At 28.5% G+C, this 16,908-nt stretch overlaps 5 protein-coding genes and 1 long non-coding RNA gene across 10 annotated transcripts; 2 read left to right on the top strand and 4 right to left on the bottom strand.

Annotated features, from left to right (window-relative positions):
• Positions 1–1,636: 1,636 nt before the first annotated feature.
• On the bottom strand, positions 1,637–4,228 carry LOC122535188 (coiled-coil and C2 domain-containing protein 2A-like). The gene is made up of 3 exons (XM_043666489.1): positions 2,498–4,228; positions 2,257–2,411; positions 1,637–2,176 (listed from the first exon to the last, which is right to left on the bottom strand). The coding sequence occupies exons 1-3, from the start codon at positions 4,137–4,139 to the stop codon at positions 1,637–1,639; spliced, it is 2,337 nt and encodes a 778-aa protein (XP_043522424.1). The 5' UTR covers positions 4,140–4,228.
• A 20-nt stretch (positions 4,229–4,248) lies between these two features.
• LOC122535193 lies at positions 4,249–6,155 on the bottom strand. The gene is made up of 2 exons (XR_006308111.1): positions 5,833–6,155; positions 4,249–4,356 (listed from the first exon to the last, which is right to left on the bottom strand). It is a non-coding gene; the product is annotated as an uncharacterized LOC122535193 (long non-coding RNA).
• A 126-nt stretch (positions 6,156–6,281) lies between these two features.
• On the top strand, positions 6,282–8,624 carry LOC122535190 (tubulin alpha-1 chain-like). The gene is made up of 3 exons (XM_043666496.1): positions 6,282–6,443; positions 6,908–7,130; positions 7,212–8,624. Exons 1-3 carry the CDS (start codon positions 6,441–6,443, stop codon positions 8,336–8,338), a joined length of 1,353 nt encoding a protein of 450 aa, XP_043522431.1. The 5' UTR covers positions 6,282–6,440; the 3' UTR covers positions 8,339–8,624.
• A 158-nt stretch (positions 8,625–8,782) lies between these two features.
• On the bottom strand, positions 8,783–11,505 carry LOC122535189 (E3 ubiquitin-protein ligase RNF14-like). Of its 5 annotated transcripts, XM_043666495.1 has the most exons (7): positions 11,048–11,191; positions 10,147–10,726; positions 10,083–10,104; positions 9,785–10,043; positions 9,487–9,715; positions 9,209–9,381; positions 8,783–9,068 (listed from the first exon to the last, which is right to left on the bottom strand). In XM_043666495.1, the coding sequence occupies exons 2-7, from the start codon at positions 10,667–10,669 to the stop codon at positions 8,817–8,819; spliced, it is 1,458 nt and encodes a 485-aa protein (XP_043522430.1). In that variant the 5' UTR covers positions 10,670–10,726; positions 11,048–11,191; the 3' UTR covers positions 8,783–8,816. The 5 variants fall into 5 exon arrangements, with proteins under 5 accessions (XP_043522430.1, XP_043522429.1, XP_043522428.1 ...); XM_043666494.1 differs by having other exon boundaries at positions 9,785–10,104; positions 11,048–11,192; XM_043666493.1 differs by having other exon boundaries at positions 10,083–10,726; positions 11,048–11,192.
• Positions 11,506–11,562: 57 nt separating this feature from the next.
• On the top strand, positions 11,563–16,417 carry LOC122535192 (UDP-N-acetylglucosamine--dolichyl-phosphate N-acetylglucosaminephosphotransferase). Its single transcript, XM_043666498.1, has 7 exons — positions 11,563–11,756; positions 11,863–11,977; positions 12,102–12,547; positions 15,262–15,450; positions 15,525–15,595; positions 15,658–15,821; positions 15,929–16,417. The coding sequence occupies exons 1-7, from the start codon at positions 11,578–11,580 to the stop codon at positions 15,992–15,994; spliced, it is 1,230 nt and encodes a 409-aa protein (XP_043522433.1). The 5' UTR covers positions 11,563–11,577; the 3' UTR covers positions 15,995–16,417.
• On the bottom strand, positions 12,630–14,864 carry LOC122535191 (beta-1,4-mannosyl-glycoprotein 4-beta-N-acetylglucosaminyltransferase). Its single transcript, XM_043666497.1, has 3 exons — positions 14,497–14,864; positions 13,982–14,266; positions 12,630–13,911 (listed from the first exon to the last, which is right to left on the bottom strand). Exons 2-3 carry the CDS (start codon positions 14,138–14,140, stop codon positions 12,784–12,786), a joined length of 1,287 nt encoding a protein of 428 aa, XP_043522432.1. The 5' UTR covers positions 14,141–14,266; positions 14,497–14,864; the 3' UTR covers positions 12,630–12,783.
• Positions 16,418–16,908: the final 491 nt, after the last annotated feature.

Consider the following 16,908-nt stretch of genomic DNA (forward strand, 5'->3'; position numbering starts at 1 on the left):
GTTCTTCAGTCTCTTTTTAAATAAATGGAAAATAAGATTCTAATATGATTATGAATTATCAACAAAGCTGTAAGAAATCTGAATTTAAATTACACATCCAACGTTATCTTTGTACATGATTTTTATTATTTAATGAAGTTTTTAATGAATATGATTTTTATGGTATAATAAAAAATATTTTTTTATTAATTATACTCTATTTGTTTATAACAAACTAGCAGTAATGTTTACCATTTCGTTTGCATTTAATATGAAACAAAAACTGATTCACTATGTCAATTGGTAAGATACTGATAAGTTAGATAAATATTTGTAAGAAACATTTTTCTACAATTAATATTTTACATACAGATATTAACACATGATTAATTACGTGCAAAGTTTTTATACGTTCCAAACCAAAATATCAAAACAACAAGACTTTTTATATACAAAGACTTTTTGGATAGTTGGATATTCCATTGCATAAATTAATAACTCAACTCGTCCGTCAAACTAAAGCATACATTATCGCAAAAATTATACGAACATTAAAAAACATTTTACATAATCATGACCATTTGTATTATGTATATCTATTTATTTAAACTACTTATAAAAATTATTAGCCAATAAAATACTGTTAGTACGTTTTATTACTGGTGCAATATGTAAAAAATATTGCAACTATTATAAAAACAGCATTGCTGCGCAATGCAAAATACCGACAAATATATTACGTTTATTTTCAGTAATATTTATTCACCATATCTTTCCAATCAACAAAAAAAAAAAAAAACACGAATCAACAAGTAACAAAATTAAATATAAAAAAATTATAAAAATGTATTATGTTGTATATTGTTACTATAATACTGGGATGTATGTATCAAAAATCAGGTTAAATACTTTATTATAAGAATATTTGTTTGTTGTATTAAATTTCACTGGATAATATAATACTGTAGTTCCGAAATAAATAGTACTGCTTCTTGTTTGATTAAAAATTCTAAAAATTGATCCCATTATTTGTATTAAATAGTAATGAATAACAGATCTTTGTATGATTATATGGTAACAAAATAAAAAAATTAATTATAGGTATTCACTCATTTTCTCTTAATTACTCAAAATCTCATAGAAAATTGCAGGAATTACTGTATTATATAAACAAACTTTATAAAAAAATGTATATTAATTTGCAAAAAATATAATTATAAAAATTTGCCTTTTTACAAAAAGATAATATAATTAAAAAGACAATATTGTTATAATTTTTAATTTCTTTATAAAATTATTGTATTATAAACTTTTAATCTTATATTAAAATTATTATATATTATTAAATTAAATAATTCGATAATAAAAAAAAATAGTACGTTATTTTACGAATGTTGGTATTGGTTAATTTGTTTATATCAAAACCTTATGCAAAATTTTGATATCACAAAATGAATAATTATTCTACTTCACGAACACTGTAATGTTAATTTTAATGCAGTATATAAATATATGATAAATAAATATAATTCAGTAAATACTAAATTGTAATATATACTTAATATAGTACTTAATAATATATACTTAATATAGTAAATACTAAATTGTGACTAGTATATCACTGAATATAAAAATTAATGTTGACTCGAAGAAACAACTAATCGCGACTTTTAAGAATTATAACAGCCAACCATATTGATGAAATTTTACCGATGTAAGGCTGTATCTGACATACCAGAGCAAATTCAACTGGATCATTAATATCATAAATCTTTGTTGCGCGTAGATGTTCACTCAAATCATCGATGCTGCATTCACGTTTATTTAAAATAAAACCATGGACGTGGTAAGACCTATATAGTTGTTTCAAATCTCTCTTATCTAATTGTACTTCTGAAGAAGGCTCTAACTTAGAAATAAAGTTTCGTAAAATAGTTATTGCATGACGATTAAAGATTGTCGTTAAACCAATTGTGCTACGCCAATGAGCTATTTTATCTTTTAAGATCTGCTCTAAATCAGTAGCAGTTTTTTTAATTTGTCTTAGTTCTTCCTCTGTAATATTTAAATCTAATACCTGAACAGTATGATCATTTTTGGTTGAAGTAGTAACATCAATAGATCGCCATTCCTTACTTAATTTTACGTTATACTTGAGATTAAGGGGCAAAACAGATTTCTGCAAATTTTCCCATATCTAAAAAATATGCAATTTATAATTAATGATAAAACAATATTATTTTAAATAAATGATATAATAATAATTATTATACTAACACCAGAATGATTAATTAGTCGGGATACTTTCATTAAAGGACAATGGCTATCATCTAATTTATAGTAATTTCCAACTTCTGTATCCCATAATGTATAGATTCCATTTTCGCTGATACTTAAAACAAATGATGTCCATTTACTTATCTGAGAAGAACCTATTATAGTAATATAAAAAGCATTAATAAACTTAATTTCATAAATGTTTATACAATAAAAAGCAGATGATTTATTTATTACATACCCAATAAAACATATGTTTCTAAATTGAAACCTTGTAATAATACAGCAAGTAGAGCTGCTCTTCCATAGTGATCCACTTTGCGTATATTCAATGCTTGACGTGGCGTGATTGGCCCATAATGATTAGGTAATGATTGTAAAAGCATCACTAATCTTGCAGCATCTTTTGGATTTTCTACACTGTTAATTTTATACGATGTAACAAGACATCGTTGAATTCCTTTTAATAATGTATTTGTAGCAGTACTTTCAACCAACTTAGGAGTACTTGGATGATCTATTTTAATCAGAACATAAATACGAGTACATGGCTGACCAGGACTAGCTTGTATGTATCCAAATAACAAACTTGGACTAAATAATGGAGATAATGTAATCCATCGTTCGAGTTCTTGATAATTTCTGTGATGTTCAAGAGGAATTCTAGCTTCACCTATCCACTGTTGACCCCACACAGGATGTTGATCAAACAAACGAAGCTTTATACAATGTTCTTCATTTTGTCTGGGTAATTCAAAGTACATTGTTTGTTGCCATATAGGTGCTGAACCTTCCGCTATAGATGTTGCATGTATTGTATTACCCCATTCAACTTCTACAAACGGTTGAATTAATGCAGACTCTTCTCTGATTGGTATTTCTATTCCTCGTAAAATAGTTGCAGACAAAATTGTCTTTCCTATTGTGTGGTGTCTGCGGATACCAGACGATGATTCTGATGGATATTTAACTTGGAATAAGTTCCTGAATGATATATTAAATAAAGAAAATGCAGGTTGCTCCATTATGGCTATATCTGGATATTTAGTTTCTTCTCTTTCACTTTTCTTAGCAGTGATAGCTTCTGAATCTTTGCCAAAAGTTAATGCTGCATCTTCCAATAAAAAGTATTTTACTTGTTTTTTATGAATATTTTTTGGCGGCCTAAGTAAAGACAAATTGTTTTGAGGATCATTTGGATCATTACTTAATTTATAAAGATGAGATGTATATGATTCCTCTTCATTTTCACCATATGTACTTAGAGTAACTGCACAAGTGACTGTTCCAGCATGTATTCTACCAAAACTGTCAGCTATTGCAAAATCTATTTCTATTTTATAATTTTCAATGTTCCTCTTTGGTAATGGCAATGGTAAGATACTAGACTGACCACTTTTGGTATGTACTTGTATAGAAAGATTATTGCATTCAAAATTCTTAATTAAAAGTTTATGTAATTTTCTATTGAAAGGACTACTTGTTTTACATATAACTTTCTTTTTAAATAACAAATGAACAGATGTGATTTCAATAGAATCTGATTGGCTCGTGTTAATTTTTACTTCACGAATTACAATTTCTAGCAATTTACCAGAGAATTTTCGTTTTGATTCATACTCTAAGACTTTCAAATTATTAAATTCAGGAAGCTTAATGTCGCTGTAAACAAATGGAAGATTAGAAGCATACAATCCATCTTCAACTAAAGTAGTTTCTTGACATTGTTTTCGCAGATTTTTGGTTTCTTTTACAAAAACATTAATTTCAGGAACTTTGTTTAGGATAGGATATGCATAACAAAGAGTTAAATCTTGCTGTTTTTCATCTTCCACATCATGCTTCACATATCTCTTGATAAAATCAATATCCTCACTGAACATATTAATGTTGCATTACGTATCTTAAAACATGATTTCTTAATAAATTATTAACTTATTATAATAAGTAATTATAAATTATAACTTATTAAACTAATCATAAGAGTATCAATATAATTAATGTATTTTTATTATTTAATTTATTTACATTCACTTAAACATAATTTAATGTTTATTTTGAAAACGTTGCCTAGCAACACGTAAACGATGAGAGCGGCATCTAGAAACACAAAAATATATTAGTACATCCAAGGAATAATTGGTTAACTTGGAATTGTCAATATCCAGTTTTTAACAGAAAATTAATTAACTTATAAATAGATATAGGTTATTAAGGGAAATTCATAATTTCATTCTTAATAATTTAATCATTAATATATACAGAATGTTGTACATGACCAACAATTAGTAGACTAAAATTAGTAGTAAGATTTTGGCTAATAATTTATTTTATTTATTTCAGCTGAGAATTGAGAATGTACCCTATATAAAAGATCATTAATGATAAACATGATTCTTCAATTGCAAAAAATAATTTTATTATTTTATTAGAATTAAAAAGACAGAGAGAAAGATAAAATAAAAGAAGTAAATTTTGAATAAATCATTTCATTGTTATTTGTGTTCCTTGCATGAAATATTTCACAACATCAAAGGAGAAACAAGACCGTAATGAGGACAGAACTAAGAGTAAGGTGAGATCGCAGAATCAAAAGTAGAGAACGGATACGGTCTGTACTCGTGGGCAGGAAGTATGTAAATCAACTACAATTCATCATATAATCAATCTACCGAAGTTTATGAGTCGCATTCCTTGCTCCAGTTTTGTACTATTTCTCTTATAATAAATTAATACACATTTCCTGCACTTAATGAGTTAAATATTTTAGTAATTTTATATCTCAAAAAATCACGATTGTCTTTACATATAATGTCGAATCAAATGTTTGAATATTCTTAAATTATTTTGTTTCCTTTGTGAAAGGGAATCGTTTTTTATTGTTCTTAATATTTCAGTATATTAATTTTGTTGTTATTTGTTATTTTCTGATAATAACAAACAAAACTGTTTTAATGTATTTTTGTTTGTTACTGTTTTAATGTATTTTTAAGAAGTTTCAATTGTGGTCATATTTATAGAACACCCGGTATACGACAGAGACAAGATCAATACCTAATACGGGTGTACATAATTCAAATATTATAAAATTCCATATATGAGTGAAAAAGATCTTGCCAAATGATAAAGTTTTATATTCTTTTTAATGCATGTAAAAAGTTCATGTAAACTTCAATATTATATTATACTGAAATACATGGGAATTAAAATATTGAAGTTTTAATTTTAATACTGAATACGTATATATAAATATTTTTTGTATTTACTAACTATGCAATTATAAATTTTGTACGAAAATAACAAAAAGATATAAATAAACGTACAGTTTAACAAAGATGGTTTATTTATTGTTAATTTATAATTTTATATCAATTATATATCAATATGTAAAATGAGTTACTTTCATAAGCAAATATAAAGTATAAAGAAATATTGTAAAATGATTAAAAAATTATCAAATGTACAAATTATTTATAAGAAATTATATTATTTAATATATCATTGATATATATGTACTGGAAATAATAACGATCTACACGATAATTAAAAGAAAAATAATTTTCTTTAAGCAAATACCTTTGACGTAATATCTTTAGATTTGCGATATTTCACATACAAAAATACATTTTGTTACAAGGGAGGTAAGTATTCCAGCGAATTACGTGAGTCACCAATCAGAATGCATAATCCAAATATGGAAGAAACCATCGCGCATCGCAACTAGAGTTTTGTACAAAAAAAAATCGTCCTCATTTTTCCGAACTTTGACCAGATGCTTCACCTGAAAATCAATTTTACCTATTGTTAATTTAATATAGCATAATAAGTAAAATATATTGTTATTAATATTGAAGAGAAAGATAATTATGTCGTTAATACAAGGGACTATATTTTCCGTATAAGGATTGTCTGTTCAGTACTTGTGGGTACTGCGGTCGAAAAAAGACCAATCATGAAAGGGAATGAGGCCATCGTCGACCAATCAGCGCTCAGGACGAAGTCGTCGACCGAGGGTATAAATGACCGTTCTACTGACCGGTGATGCATTCGTTTGACGATTATTGGGCGGAGTTGCCGTAGTTGTTAGCGAAAGCTCCATTACTTGCTTGAGCCAACTATTAACGTCATACGTCCGTTTCTACTTCCTTTTTTTAAAAGAGTTTTGGAAGACTTTACACTGCAAAATGGTAAGTTTTGATCTATTTTCAGTGGTTTAGGATATACGAAAGGAAAATAATGTTGCGTTGCTGGAGTGGGAACAGCCATTTTGTAACGGTTAAATGCCGGCCGGTTTCCGACTTCATTTTGAATTGATATATTTTTGGAATTTTTCCTTTTTGCATTTGAATTATTTTTGTTTATCGAAATGTTCTTATCATATATTTCTCTGTATTTTATATAACGAATAAGCAATGATTTGATTTTTTAAATATCTGAACAACCGAGTTCATTGAACTTTGTCCATTGGTTGTTAATTTTAATTTAACTTTAACTATAGATACGTCAACTTTTCATTTCTAAGAAGATAGCTATCATTAAGAATTTAATATAGAAATTATTAACTATAGAATATTTAGTTATTTTTATAACTAAATATTTGCAAGTTCTTTAATTAATATATGTATGATATATTTTACATTTTATTTCACAGCGTGAATGTATCTCAGTCCATGTTGGACAAGCTGGTGTCCAGATTGGAAATGCCTGCTGGGAATTGTATTGTCTGGAACATGGCATCCAGCCTGATGGTCAAATGCCATCTGATAAAACTATTGGTGGGGGCGATGACAGTTTCAACACCTTCTTTAGCGAAACTGGTGCAGGGAAACACGTACCTAGAGCAGTCTTCATTGACCTGGAACCCACAGTAGTTGGTTAATATCTTGTTACTCTGTTAAATTGCAATATGTAATTGTTTATGGAAAATTATAACCAAATTAATTTTTACATTGCAGATGAAGTACGCACTGGTACCTATCGACAGCTGTTTCATCCAGAACAACTAATCACTGGCAAGGAAGATGCTGCCAACAACTATGCCCGTGGTCACTATACAATTGGAAAAGAAATTGTAGACCTTGTATTGGACAGGATTCGTAAATTAGCTGACCAATGCACAGGTCTTCAAGGATTTCTTATTTTCCACTCCTTTGGAGGTGGCACTGGTTCTGGATTCACTTCTCTTTTGATGGAACGTCTTTCTGTGGACTATGGCAAAAAGTCAAAATTAGAATTTGCTATCTATCCTGCTCCACAAGTTTCCACTGCAGTTGTCGAGCCATATAATTCAATTCTAACCACGCACACCACTCTTGAACATTCCGATTGCGCATTTATGGTCGACAATGAAGCCATTTACGATATTTGTCGCCGGAACTTGGACATCGAAAGACCTACTTATACTAATTTAAATCGACTGATTGGTCAAATTGTGTCCTCCATTACAGCTTCTCTACGATTTGACGGTGCATTGAACGTTGACTTGACTGAATTCCAAACGAATTTAGTACCTTATCCAAGAATTCACTTCCCCTTGGTAACATACGCACCCGTCATTTCCGCAGAGAAGGCATATCACGAGCAGCTCTCTGTATCAGAGATTACAAACGCTTGTTTCGAGCCAGCTAATCAGATGGTAAAATGCGATCCTCGCCACGGAAAATACATGGCCTGCTGTATGTTATACAGAGGCGATGTGGTACCTAAAGATGTAAATGCTGCAATTGCTACCATCAAAACAAAACGTACTATTCAGTTTGTCGATTGGTGTCCAACTGGTTTCAAAGTTGGTATCAACTACCAGCCGCCGACTGTGGTACCTGGTGGTGATCTTGCCAAAGTACAGCGTGCTGTTTGCATGTTGTCGAATACTACTGCTATTGCAGAAGCCTGGGCCCGTCTTGATCATAAATTTGATCTTATGTACGCCAAACGTGCATTTGTTCATTGGTACGTCGGCGAAGGTATGGAAGAAGGTGAATTTTCTGAAGCACGTGAGGATCTTGCGGCTCTTGAGAAGGACTATGAAGAAGTTGGTATGGATTCCGCTGAAGGTGAAGGAGAAGGCGCTGAAGAATACTAAAAAGCTTTAATTAGCTCGTATATTACGACTGTTTTGATATCTTTTTTTTTTTTGCTAATAAAAAAACAGATTGTCATCAGCAATGATGTGTCTTTAATATTCAGAAATCCTAAACATTTTTTATGTTGAATAATCGTCTTATTTTATTGTTTTATTTATTTATATATTCGTAAATATTGTTTACAATGAGTATAACTTTATCTAATGCGATTAGATGTTTTATACAAAAACTTTTATAAAATTGTAAGAAAATCCTCTGTTTAAATATTTATATAATAATAAAGTGGTAAAAATATATATGTTTATTGTACATTTCTTCGGGAGGCACAAAATTACATATAAAAAGTGAAAAAAACTAAAAATTCGAGTATTGTGTGAAGAAAATTTTTATATCTTGTCTCTTAGACGTTTATACAAATTAATAATTTATAAAGCAATAATGGCTACCTTTTAAACATGTTCATATTTTATTTTAATTTTATATTACAATTTCTTCAAAATAATCTTCATCTGAATCATAATTAGGATAAAACCGGTAATCAATATACATATCATCATCTTCATCGTCGTCATCTTCAATCGGCATTCCATGATATAACATGTTATAACATTTAGAATCCATATCTTGAAAATGTTCGTAAGGCTTATCACGATTAAGAATGGTACTGCATAACCAGCAAAAATATGTATTGCATCGCCAACACACCATTTTGTTGCAACCATCGGATTTCTATAAAATAATTATATCATGTAAATAATTCCATACAAAGTGATCCCATTACATTAACTCAAAAGTAATGCCATCTTTATAATAACAAGACTGTCTTGTATTATGTATATTTTAAATTATTTGTTATTAAATTTAAATACCTCAATCGCAGTTTGACATTTAGGACATTTCTGACTGTTACTTTTAATCCAATTCTCAGACATAGCATTTTCTACCAGAGTTTGGAGTTGCTTCTTACCATAACGTTGCTCCATTTGCCGTTTGTTATCATCAGGAGCTTCTTGATACTCAGCTACCACTTTATGTATTTCAGCTATATAGTACAATTTCAAATATTAATTTTAATATTTTTAATATTAAACATCAGTGAATTTAATGAGTTTAAATAGTAATGTTTAAATAATCTATGGAAATATACCTGAATAAACTTTGCATGGTTCTATGCCGTGATACACCATTTTGCAATAAACGCAAAATGCATATTGACAGATTGGGCAATTTGCCATTTGTTCATTCGGTTCCCGACTAACTGGATATTGACAACTACGTCTTGGACAATATACTATATCTCCCATAGTGTCTAATGTGGCACTCAATAGTATAGAATCATATTTCACAAACAATTCTGAGCTTACTAAGTCCTTTATCTGAAAATATTAATAATGATTTTTGACACATTAAAAGGTAATAGATTTTGAAATGAACAAGAAAATCACCTGTGCAGGTGTTACTTCAGAGGTACATTTTTCTTCTGGACAATAAATATTTTGTACATTTCCATCTTTGATTCTTACTTCTAAGTAACTAGCCATGCAATCTTTACAAAATACATGACCACATGGTAAAAATTGTGTACAATGCTCTCCTAATTTGTCCACAAAACAAATTTTACAAGTATAAAAGTTCTTCTTAAATTCAGATTGATTACGTTTCTCACTGTAATCAATCAATGTTTGTATGGGGTTTTCCCCAATAGGACAATCTAATACGGCACGTTTATCACGACATTTCCTCACTAATTTTTCCTTATTTAAATATTTGACATTAGTCCCTTTTTTCATAGCGTTCCTTGTATCTTCTATGGTACATTCTTTGTCTATATTATCTATTTTACTTTTATGAATATTATGTACTATTTCCAAGGCTTCTTTATAGCGTGTGTAAGCACGACTCATATTAAGATGATCTTGTATATTTAAAAATTCCAGAGTTTCATCATGTAGGAAAGCCACCCATGTAAACAATATTTCTTGTCCTTTACTTTCTTTCCACAGCTTGTCTAATTTTTTACATAATTTAGTTAACATGGGAAGATCCAACCAAGATGAGTATAAAGTAAATTTCGGTGGCAACTCAGAAGGATAATTTTTTGGTAGAAATACATGAAGTTTTAATGGTGGTAAATGAGATATTTTAATCTTTTGCTCAGGCTCATCCACTTGCCTATAATTCTTATATGTTATATGGTAATTGATAGGAAGATTTATGAATATCATAAAAGTACATTGGTATTGATCATTCTCCTTGTGATATGAAAATTCTTCTGAATTGTAAATACTTTCCAATGCAACAATCTCATCCTTTTGCTTTTCACTATCCATCTGTATAAATTGGATGATCAGTAGTAGAAAAAATACAAGATTAAGTTTGTCTTAGCACTGAAAAAACACAAAATTTAACAAAAAATTTATATATATATATATACATAGTGTACATGCAAATTTTATCAACAGTTAATGATATGAATTTTTTTATATATAACATACTACTTTCATATTATTTTTTGTTGTATTTGACAGTTATAGGTTAAGTAATATTAAAAGCTATTTAAAACAGAAAAAAGATGTCATTTTTGATTTATTTTATTAAAATTAAAGAATATAATTAACAATTTATATCAAAATCGAAAAAGAAAAAGACAATGTAAACTAACTAGTTATATTCATAATAGTCACTTTCATATTGCAACATCGTATTACCTCAATCATTAATACGAAAAATACACTCTGATAATGATTATATATTCACTCAAACGAAATTTTCATCAAAAAACAAACAGCAAGATTAAAATGTAACTTTCGAACTAAGTTTTAACTTATTTTATGTCATTATCAAAGTTTGATGTAATACGTAAGAATTTTGGATCATGTGTAAAAGACAAAGGGACTATTTTTACTATAGAATATAGAAAAAATATTATGCAACAGAATAATAAAGGAAAGAGATATAAATATCTTTTAAATTTGTTTTCGTTGAAAGTTTCCTAAATCGAAGTTAAATTTTGTAACTGATTTCTTTTCCTACCGTAATGATGTTAAGCGTATGTGTGTTCACATTTGAAAACTATAAATGTGTACATCAAGATATCAATTATTAGTGCATTATTACAGAGGTGAACAAGATGTTATTCTATTTACACGAAGGAACAACACATAACTGATAATAATTGGTTACGTCAATTGTTCATTGAAACATATGATTCGCCGAACGACTTCGCACAATTTTCAAAATGTTGAATGTAATATACAATGACGACAATTGGAAATTTATTTTTCCAATTTTATTCAATTTCGTGATGTCAGTTACCGTGTATTTTTTAACTGTACGTTTGATACCGAGAATAAAAAATATGTTTGTCAAAGCTAACCTATATGGCATTGATATGAATAAGAAAAGTGGTGAAAAAGTGTAAGTGGGCCTGTTCAAGCCATATAATTTTTAGTTATCTCATCATTTCCTCTAATGGGCATTAATTTCGCTGCAGGTAATTTGCACGTATCAATTTTTTTTACAGGCCCGAAGCTTTAGGTGTTGTCACTGGATGTCTTTTTCTTATAACATTATTCTTGTTTATTCCTGTACCATTTACAAATTACATATTCAATGATACAAACTTTCCTCACAGTGAGGTAATAAATACTTTTCATAAATTATCATTTGCAACATTTATATTTTAAATGAAAAATGATATTAATTGAATGAATCACAATTTCTAATATACAAGAGGTATAATACATTAAATTTCAATTACAGTTTATGGAATTTTTGGCAGCTTTGCTCTCAATTTGTTGTATGTTACTTTTGGGATTTGCTGATGATGTTTTGGACCTTCGTTGGAGGCACAAATTATTATTGCCAACTATTGCTTCTTTACCACTTTTAATGGTGTATTATATTAATTTTAACTCTACACTAATTATTGTGCCAAAACCCTTAAGATCGTGGTTTGGTTTTTCGGTGGATCTTTGGATATTTTATTATTTATATATGGGAATGCTGGCAGTATTTTGCACAAATGCTATAAACATATTAGCTGGTATAAATGGTTTAGAAGTTGGACAAAGTTTAGTAATTTCGATAAGCATCCTGTTATTTAATATAATAGAGCTATCAGGAGATCTGTGGAAAGCACATCAATTCTCATTATATTTTATGCTTCCATATATAGCTACATCATTGGGCTTATTAAAATTTAATTGGTAAGTTGTATATGAAATAGAAAATAATAATGGATAAATTTGATTCTTTGGTACGAAAGGATATAGACAAATGAGAAAAAAATAATTATAACTGTTTTCTTTATATGTATATAAATCATTTAACATTCACAATTCATTCAACATATTATTTTGGTATATAAATTCAGTACAATATTATATAGTTTACATTGAGTATTGAGTATGAGTTAATATCACAGTCAGGTGTGACGAATATGTCAATAATAGTCTAATTTAGCATAGAAATTCTCTACTAGCCAGTCGTATTTCCATGTATTATTAAGTATTGTTTCAGGCGCAAAATAGAGGTCCCGAGATTTAGAGACTCTTAAGAGATTAGTTTTTCCATCTAACCACAATCCACTTCCTATTAGGTCCTCGATAAACGGTACGTCGATAGTTTTTTCTATTTGAATTTCTTTGGATTTAACTTTATCATGTAAACTAGTTATAATATTCGCGGGTGCTTGACATAGGTAACAATACCACCCTCCATAATGATTTAAATCTCCTATTACTAGGCCTAGGCTATCTCTTTCACTTAAATCTCCTTCCAGTTGTTCTAACATGATAGAATTTGATTGATAAGCTTCGCGCATTAATCCAACTGTACATGCACCAACTGTTATCGTTGTCTTAAGTGGATGTTGCCAGAAGAACCCATAAACAGACCATCTTAATCTAAACCCAATAGGTTGTGGCCATCCATTATATACTTTGAGGAACATTAATGCCCTGGAGTTTAATATTTGTTCTGGTTCAGTCGTTATATAAATGTCGTCGTCCCTTAAATTTCGTACTACAGTCTTCAGCTTATCCCAGATGTATTTAGATACTATTCTTGATGGTTTGTGCATTTTTGTCGCTATATTAATATATAAAATTTTCTTCTGTTTCTGTTGTAATAAACCTTTAAGTAGTTTATGATGAAAATTATCTTCTGCATTACTGAAATCACAGATTACAAAAAAATCTACTACATTGTATAGTTCTTCTACTATCACCTCTGCAATTGCCGAGTTATGTTCGTGTAGAAAAAATGTATGAATAATACGTCTAGCTATTTTACGATACTTCAGATTAATGTTTTGCTTCGATGCCATGATTGCTCTCCAAACAACTTCTGGTTGACCACAGTCTGAGCCATGCCACCCATGAATACAAATACATTTTTGAAGGTCTTCGCTACTTTTCATTTTTTGATCGTCCACTCCACGTTTCCAACAAACAGTATGATTGTATACTTCGAACAGAGTGAAAGTCTTAATCTCATTCAGTACTACCTCCTCATTGATTGTCTGGTAGATGGGAAACTTTTTACGAATTGTTTGTCGAATTTTTGGTTCCTAAAATTTAAAACATGCTTAGAATTTTTGTTAAAATTTGAAATAACAAATAAAATGGTTTGTATCTTACCTTCGGTTTTTCAAATTTTACAAATGTAACAGAGGTATGAGTTGTAGATACAGTTAATTCAGAAGGTGGAGTTGTAGCCACATAAATCATAACAATCAATACTTGAAGAACTAATAGTGTATATAATAAGGCCAGTTTCCCATCTAGGCGTGGCTGCATGGCACTGTTCTTTGCTTTATTTTTTTTTTTTTTTTAATTTCTCATTTCATACTTTTAAGAATTTTACTTTAATCATAACATTTTTATTGCTAAAGAGGCCCATCCATAATCAATGTATGTGTAAGTCTACGGAATGAAGTTTGAACTTGCTGATTACATTTTTTTTTTTTCATATTATAGCAAGCAATAATTATTACTCAAAAATCATGCCTAAGATATAAAATGAATAAAAAAATCTATATACTAGATTAAGAAATCCCTTTTACATGTGATATGTAGTTGTATTCGCAAATTTTGATTATCAATTGTAATATTATTGATATGTTCTGTACGTAATTCGTATATATGAAACTCACAATATAGCCTAACGTAAATGATGATGTGAATGCCTTCGCGTCGTGACGTTTAAATCGTGATATCACCGCTCTTCGACGTGCCATTTAATTTTAAATGGCCTCGATCGCTCGTTAACAACTTCTTCAATGAATGGAACAATGTTTCCTATCCAACCTTTCGTATTCTACTAATCGTACGATCGTTCGCAGCATAATGCCACATATTTTCACCTCTCCTTGGCGGATCAAATTTGTTATTGAAAGTTATGTCGTCGTTCCATTGAGGAGTCCTTCTGAACCTCCTGTCAAGAGAAGTGTAACTAGTTGAAAAACCACGCCCGAATGCTTCCTTCTACGCAACCTCTTTTACGTTACTTTCCTGGCAGGCGCGATTGCAACCCTATTCAAGGCGCACGCGTCTCCATGTATCAATTAGAAAAATTTATTGTTCGCGGAAATAATTAATTTTGTGTAGACAGAAATTTTAATTTAGTCTACGAGATACATAAGTTATTTAATTTCTTCGAGTTTTTTTGAAAATAAATATTTTGCTAAAATAATTTTGAAAATTTATAATTTTAGAATTTACATCATCTATAGACATATTATAGAATTTGTTTCATATTTAATTTTTCAGTTCTTTTTTTTTTAAAGAAAAATATGAATAATTATTTAAAATATCATGTATTTCTTCTAATTTAAATGTGTTCTAAATCAGCATTAAATAGTAAATTTTAAGTAAATAAAATTAGTAAAATTTTTTAAAGATATTACTGTTTTTTCAAGGTATCCAGCAGAGGTATTTGTGGGCGATACTTTTTGTTATTTATCTGGAATGACGTTTGCCGTTGTTGGTATCATCGGACATTTCAGTAAAACAATCTTATTATTTTTCATTCCACAAATAATTAATTTTCTTTATAGTGTACCGCAATTATTTCATTTTATACCATGTCCTAGACATAGACTGCCAAAGTAAGTCTGAAAATCGTCATTACTTTTTCGTATTATTTTGTATGAACAATTATACACACGCAATTTATTTACAGATACAATAAAAAAACTGATAAGTTACAGATTAGTACTACAGTATTTAATAAGAAAGATATTGGCTCTCTAGGTACGAAAAAATATATATGTATATGTTAATTTAATTTGAAATTAAATGAATTTTTTTGATAGGTAAATTCATAGCATGGATATTTAGAAAATTAAATATAATAGAATGGCAAGAAGATGACCACGGTATTGTTACTTGCAATAATTTTACACTAATTAATTTCGTGCTTATCAAGACTGGACCAATGAAAGAACCTACACTTACATTAATTTTGTTACTAATTCAGGTAACATATTAATATTTCACGTTCATTTTCATTAAATATTAAAAATGTTCTAATATGTTCTTCGATATTTACATATTCTAATGTGTTAAAAATTTTTAATGTTTCAGATTGCTAGCAGTTCATTGGCATTTCTCATAAGATATCCTCTTGCTTCAATCTTCTACGAAGTTTGAAAAAAAAATATGTTCAAAAACTGCAAAGTTTCATACTTTATATATTATTTTATAATGAAATGATTTGGAAAGTATTTCACCTGAAATTTATATCATGATTTACTAATATTATTATTAAAAATATTATTAGTAAAAAATATTTATAAAGTTGACCTTCATACGCATTTACCTACAGAAAACTAATAGTAAAATTTCTTTTTTCGAAGTGATTCAATTTTTATCTAAACATTTTTCGCTGCGGATGATAATGATAATGATGTAAATCAATTTGAAATGAGAAATTCTGGATAATTTCGCATAATAATCTTTTAATATAAATGTACTTTTATGCTTGCATTTATTTATATGGCGGTTATCTCGCAATTATGAAAATATTATTTTATTGTACTATTATCACGAAATAAAACATGTTCCTTTACTATTTGTAAAATTTAATAATCTTCGATTATAAATATCACAATCTATTGGGAGTTTTGGATTAAATGAAATGAAGTTCATAATATTTGGAAAATAATATAACACATAATAACATTGACAGTTTTATATATAAATTATACACAATTGATTAAAAATGTTTTATAAGCTTTATACACAAAATAATACAAAATACAATTTTTGACGATTAGTTGATAAACTATTATAAATTATTATTAAATTATGCATATTTTCGATTATTTTTTATCAGCAACATTCATATGTATATATATATACATTCTTTGCTATATTTGCAAAATTTTTTATATATATATAAAATTTTAAAATTGTATATATATATATATATATATATATATATATATATATATATATAATTTTTATGTTATATATATATAAAATATATTTTTCCAAATACAGCAAAGAATTTTTAGGATACTTAAGTAATTTAAACGTAGCTAATTGCGACAAATTTGTATAAC

This window comes from Frieseomelitta varia, unplaced genomic scaffold, assembly GCF_011392965.1.
Source record: "Frieseomelitta varia isolate USP_RPSP 00005682 unplaced genomic scaffold, Fvar_1.2 scaffold_68, whole genome shotgun sequence".
Lineage (NCBI taxonomy): Eukaryota > Metazoa > Arthropoda > Insecta > Hymenoptera > Apidae > Frieseomelitta > Frieseomelitta varia.

Bases quoted from the DNA above. Each gene is read 5' to 3' on its own strand.
- LOC122535188 (XM_043666489.1), bottom strand. From the start codon at position 4,139: ATGTTCAGTGAGGATATTGATTTTATCAAGAGATATGTGAAGCATGAT. The intron at 2,412-2,497 runs GTATGTAATAAA...TTACTATAATAG, and splicing joins AGAAACATATGTTTTATTGG to GTTCTTCTCAGATAAGTAAA. The intron at 2,177-2,256 runs GTTAGTATAATA...CATATTTTTTAG, and splicing joins GACTAATTAATCATTCTGGT to ATATGGGAAAATTTGCAGAA.
- LOC122535190 (XM_043666496.1), top strand. The intron at 7,131-7,211 runs GTTAATATCTTG...TTTACATTGCAG, and splicing joins CCTGGAACCCACAGTAGTTG to ATGAAGTACGCACTGGTACC.
- LOC122535189 (XM_043666492.1), bottom strand. From the start codon at position 10,669: ATGGATAGTGAAAAGCAAAAGGATGAGATTGTTGCATTGGAAAGTATT. The intron at 9,716-9,784 runs GTGATTTTCTTG...TAATATTTTCAG, and splicing joins CTGAAGTAACACCTGCACAG to ATAAAGGACTTAGTAAGCTC. The intron at 9,382-9,486 runs GTATATTTCCAT...TGTACTATATAG, and splicing joins ACCATGCAAAGTTTATTCAG to CTGAAATACATAAAGTGGTA.
- LOC122535192 (XM_043666498.1), top strand. From the start codon at position 11,578: ATGTTGAATGTAATATACAATGACGACAATTGGAAATTTATTTTTCCA. The intron at 11,978-12,101 runs GTAATAAATACT...TTTCAATTACAG, and splicing joins CAAACTTTCCTCACAGTGAG to TTTATGGAATTTTTGGCAGC. The intron at 15,822-15,928 runs GTAACATATTAA...TTAATGTTTCAG, and splicing joins TAATTTTGTTACTAATTCAG to ATTGCTAGCAGTTCATTGGC.
- LOC122535191 (XM_043666497.1), bottom strand. From the start codon at position 14,140: ATGCAGCCACGCCTAGATGGGAAACTGGCCTTATTATATACACTATTA. The intron at 13,912-13,981 runs GTAAGATACAAA...TTTAAATTTTAG, and splicing joins TAAAATTTGAAAAACCGAAG to GAACCAAAAATTCGACAAAC.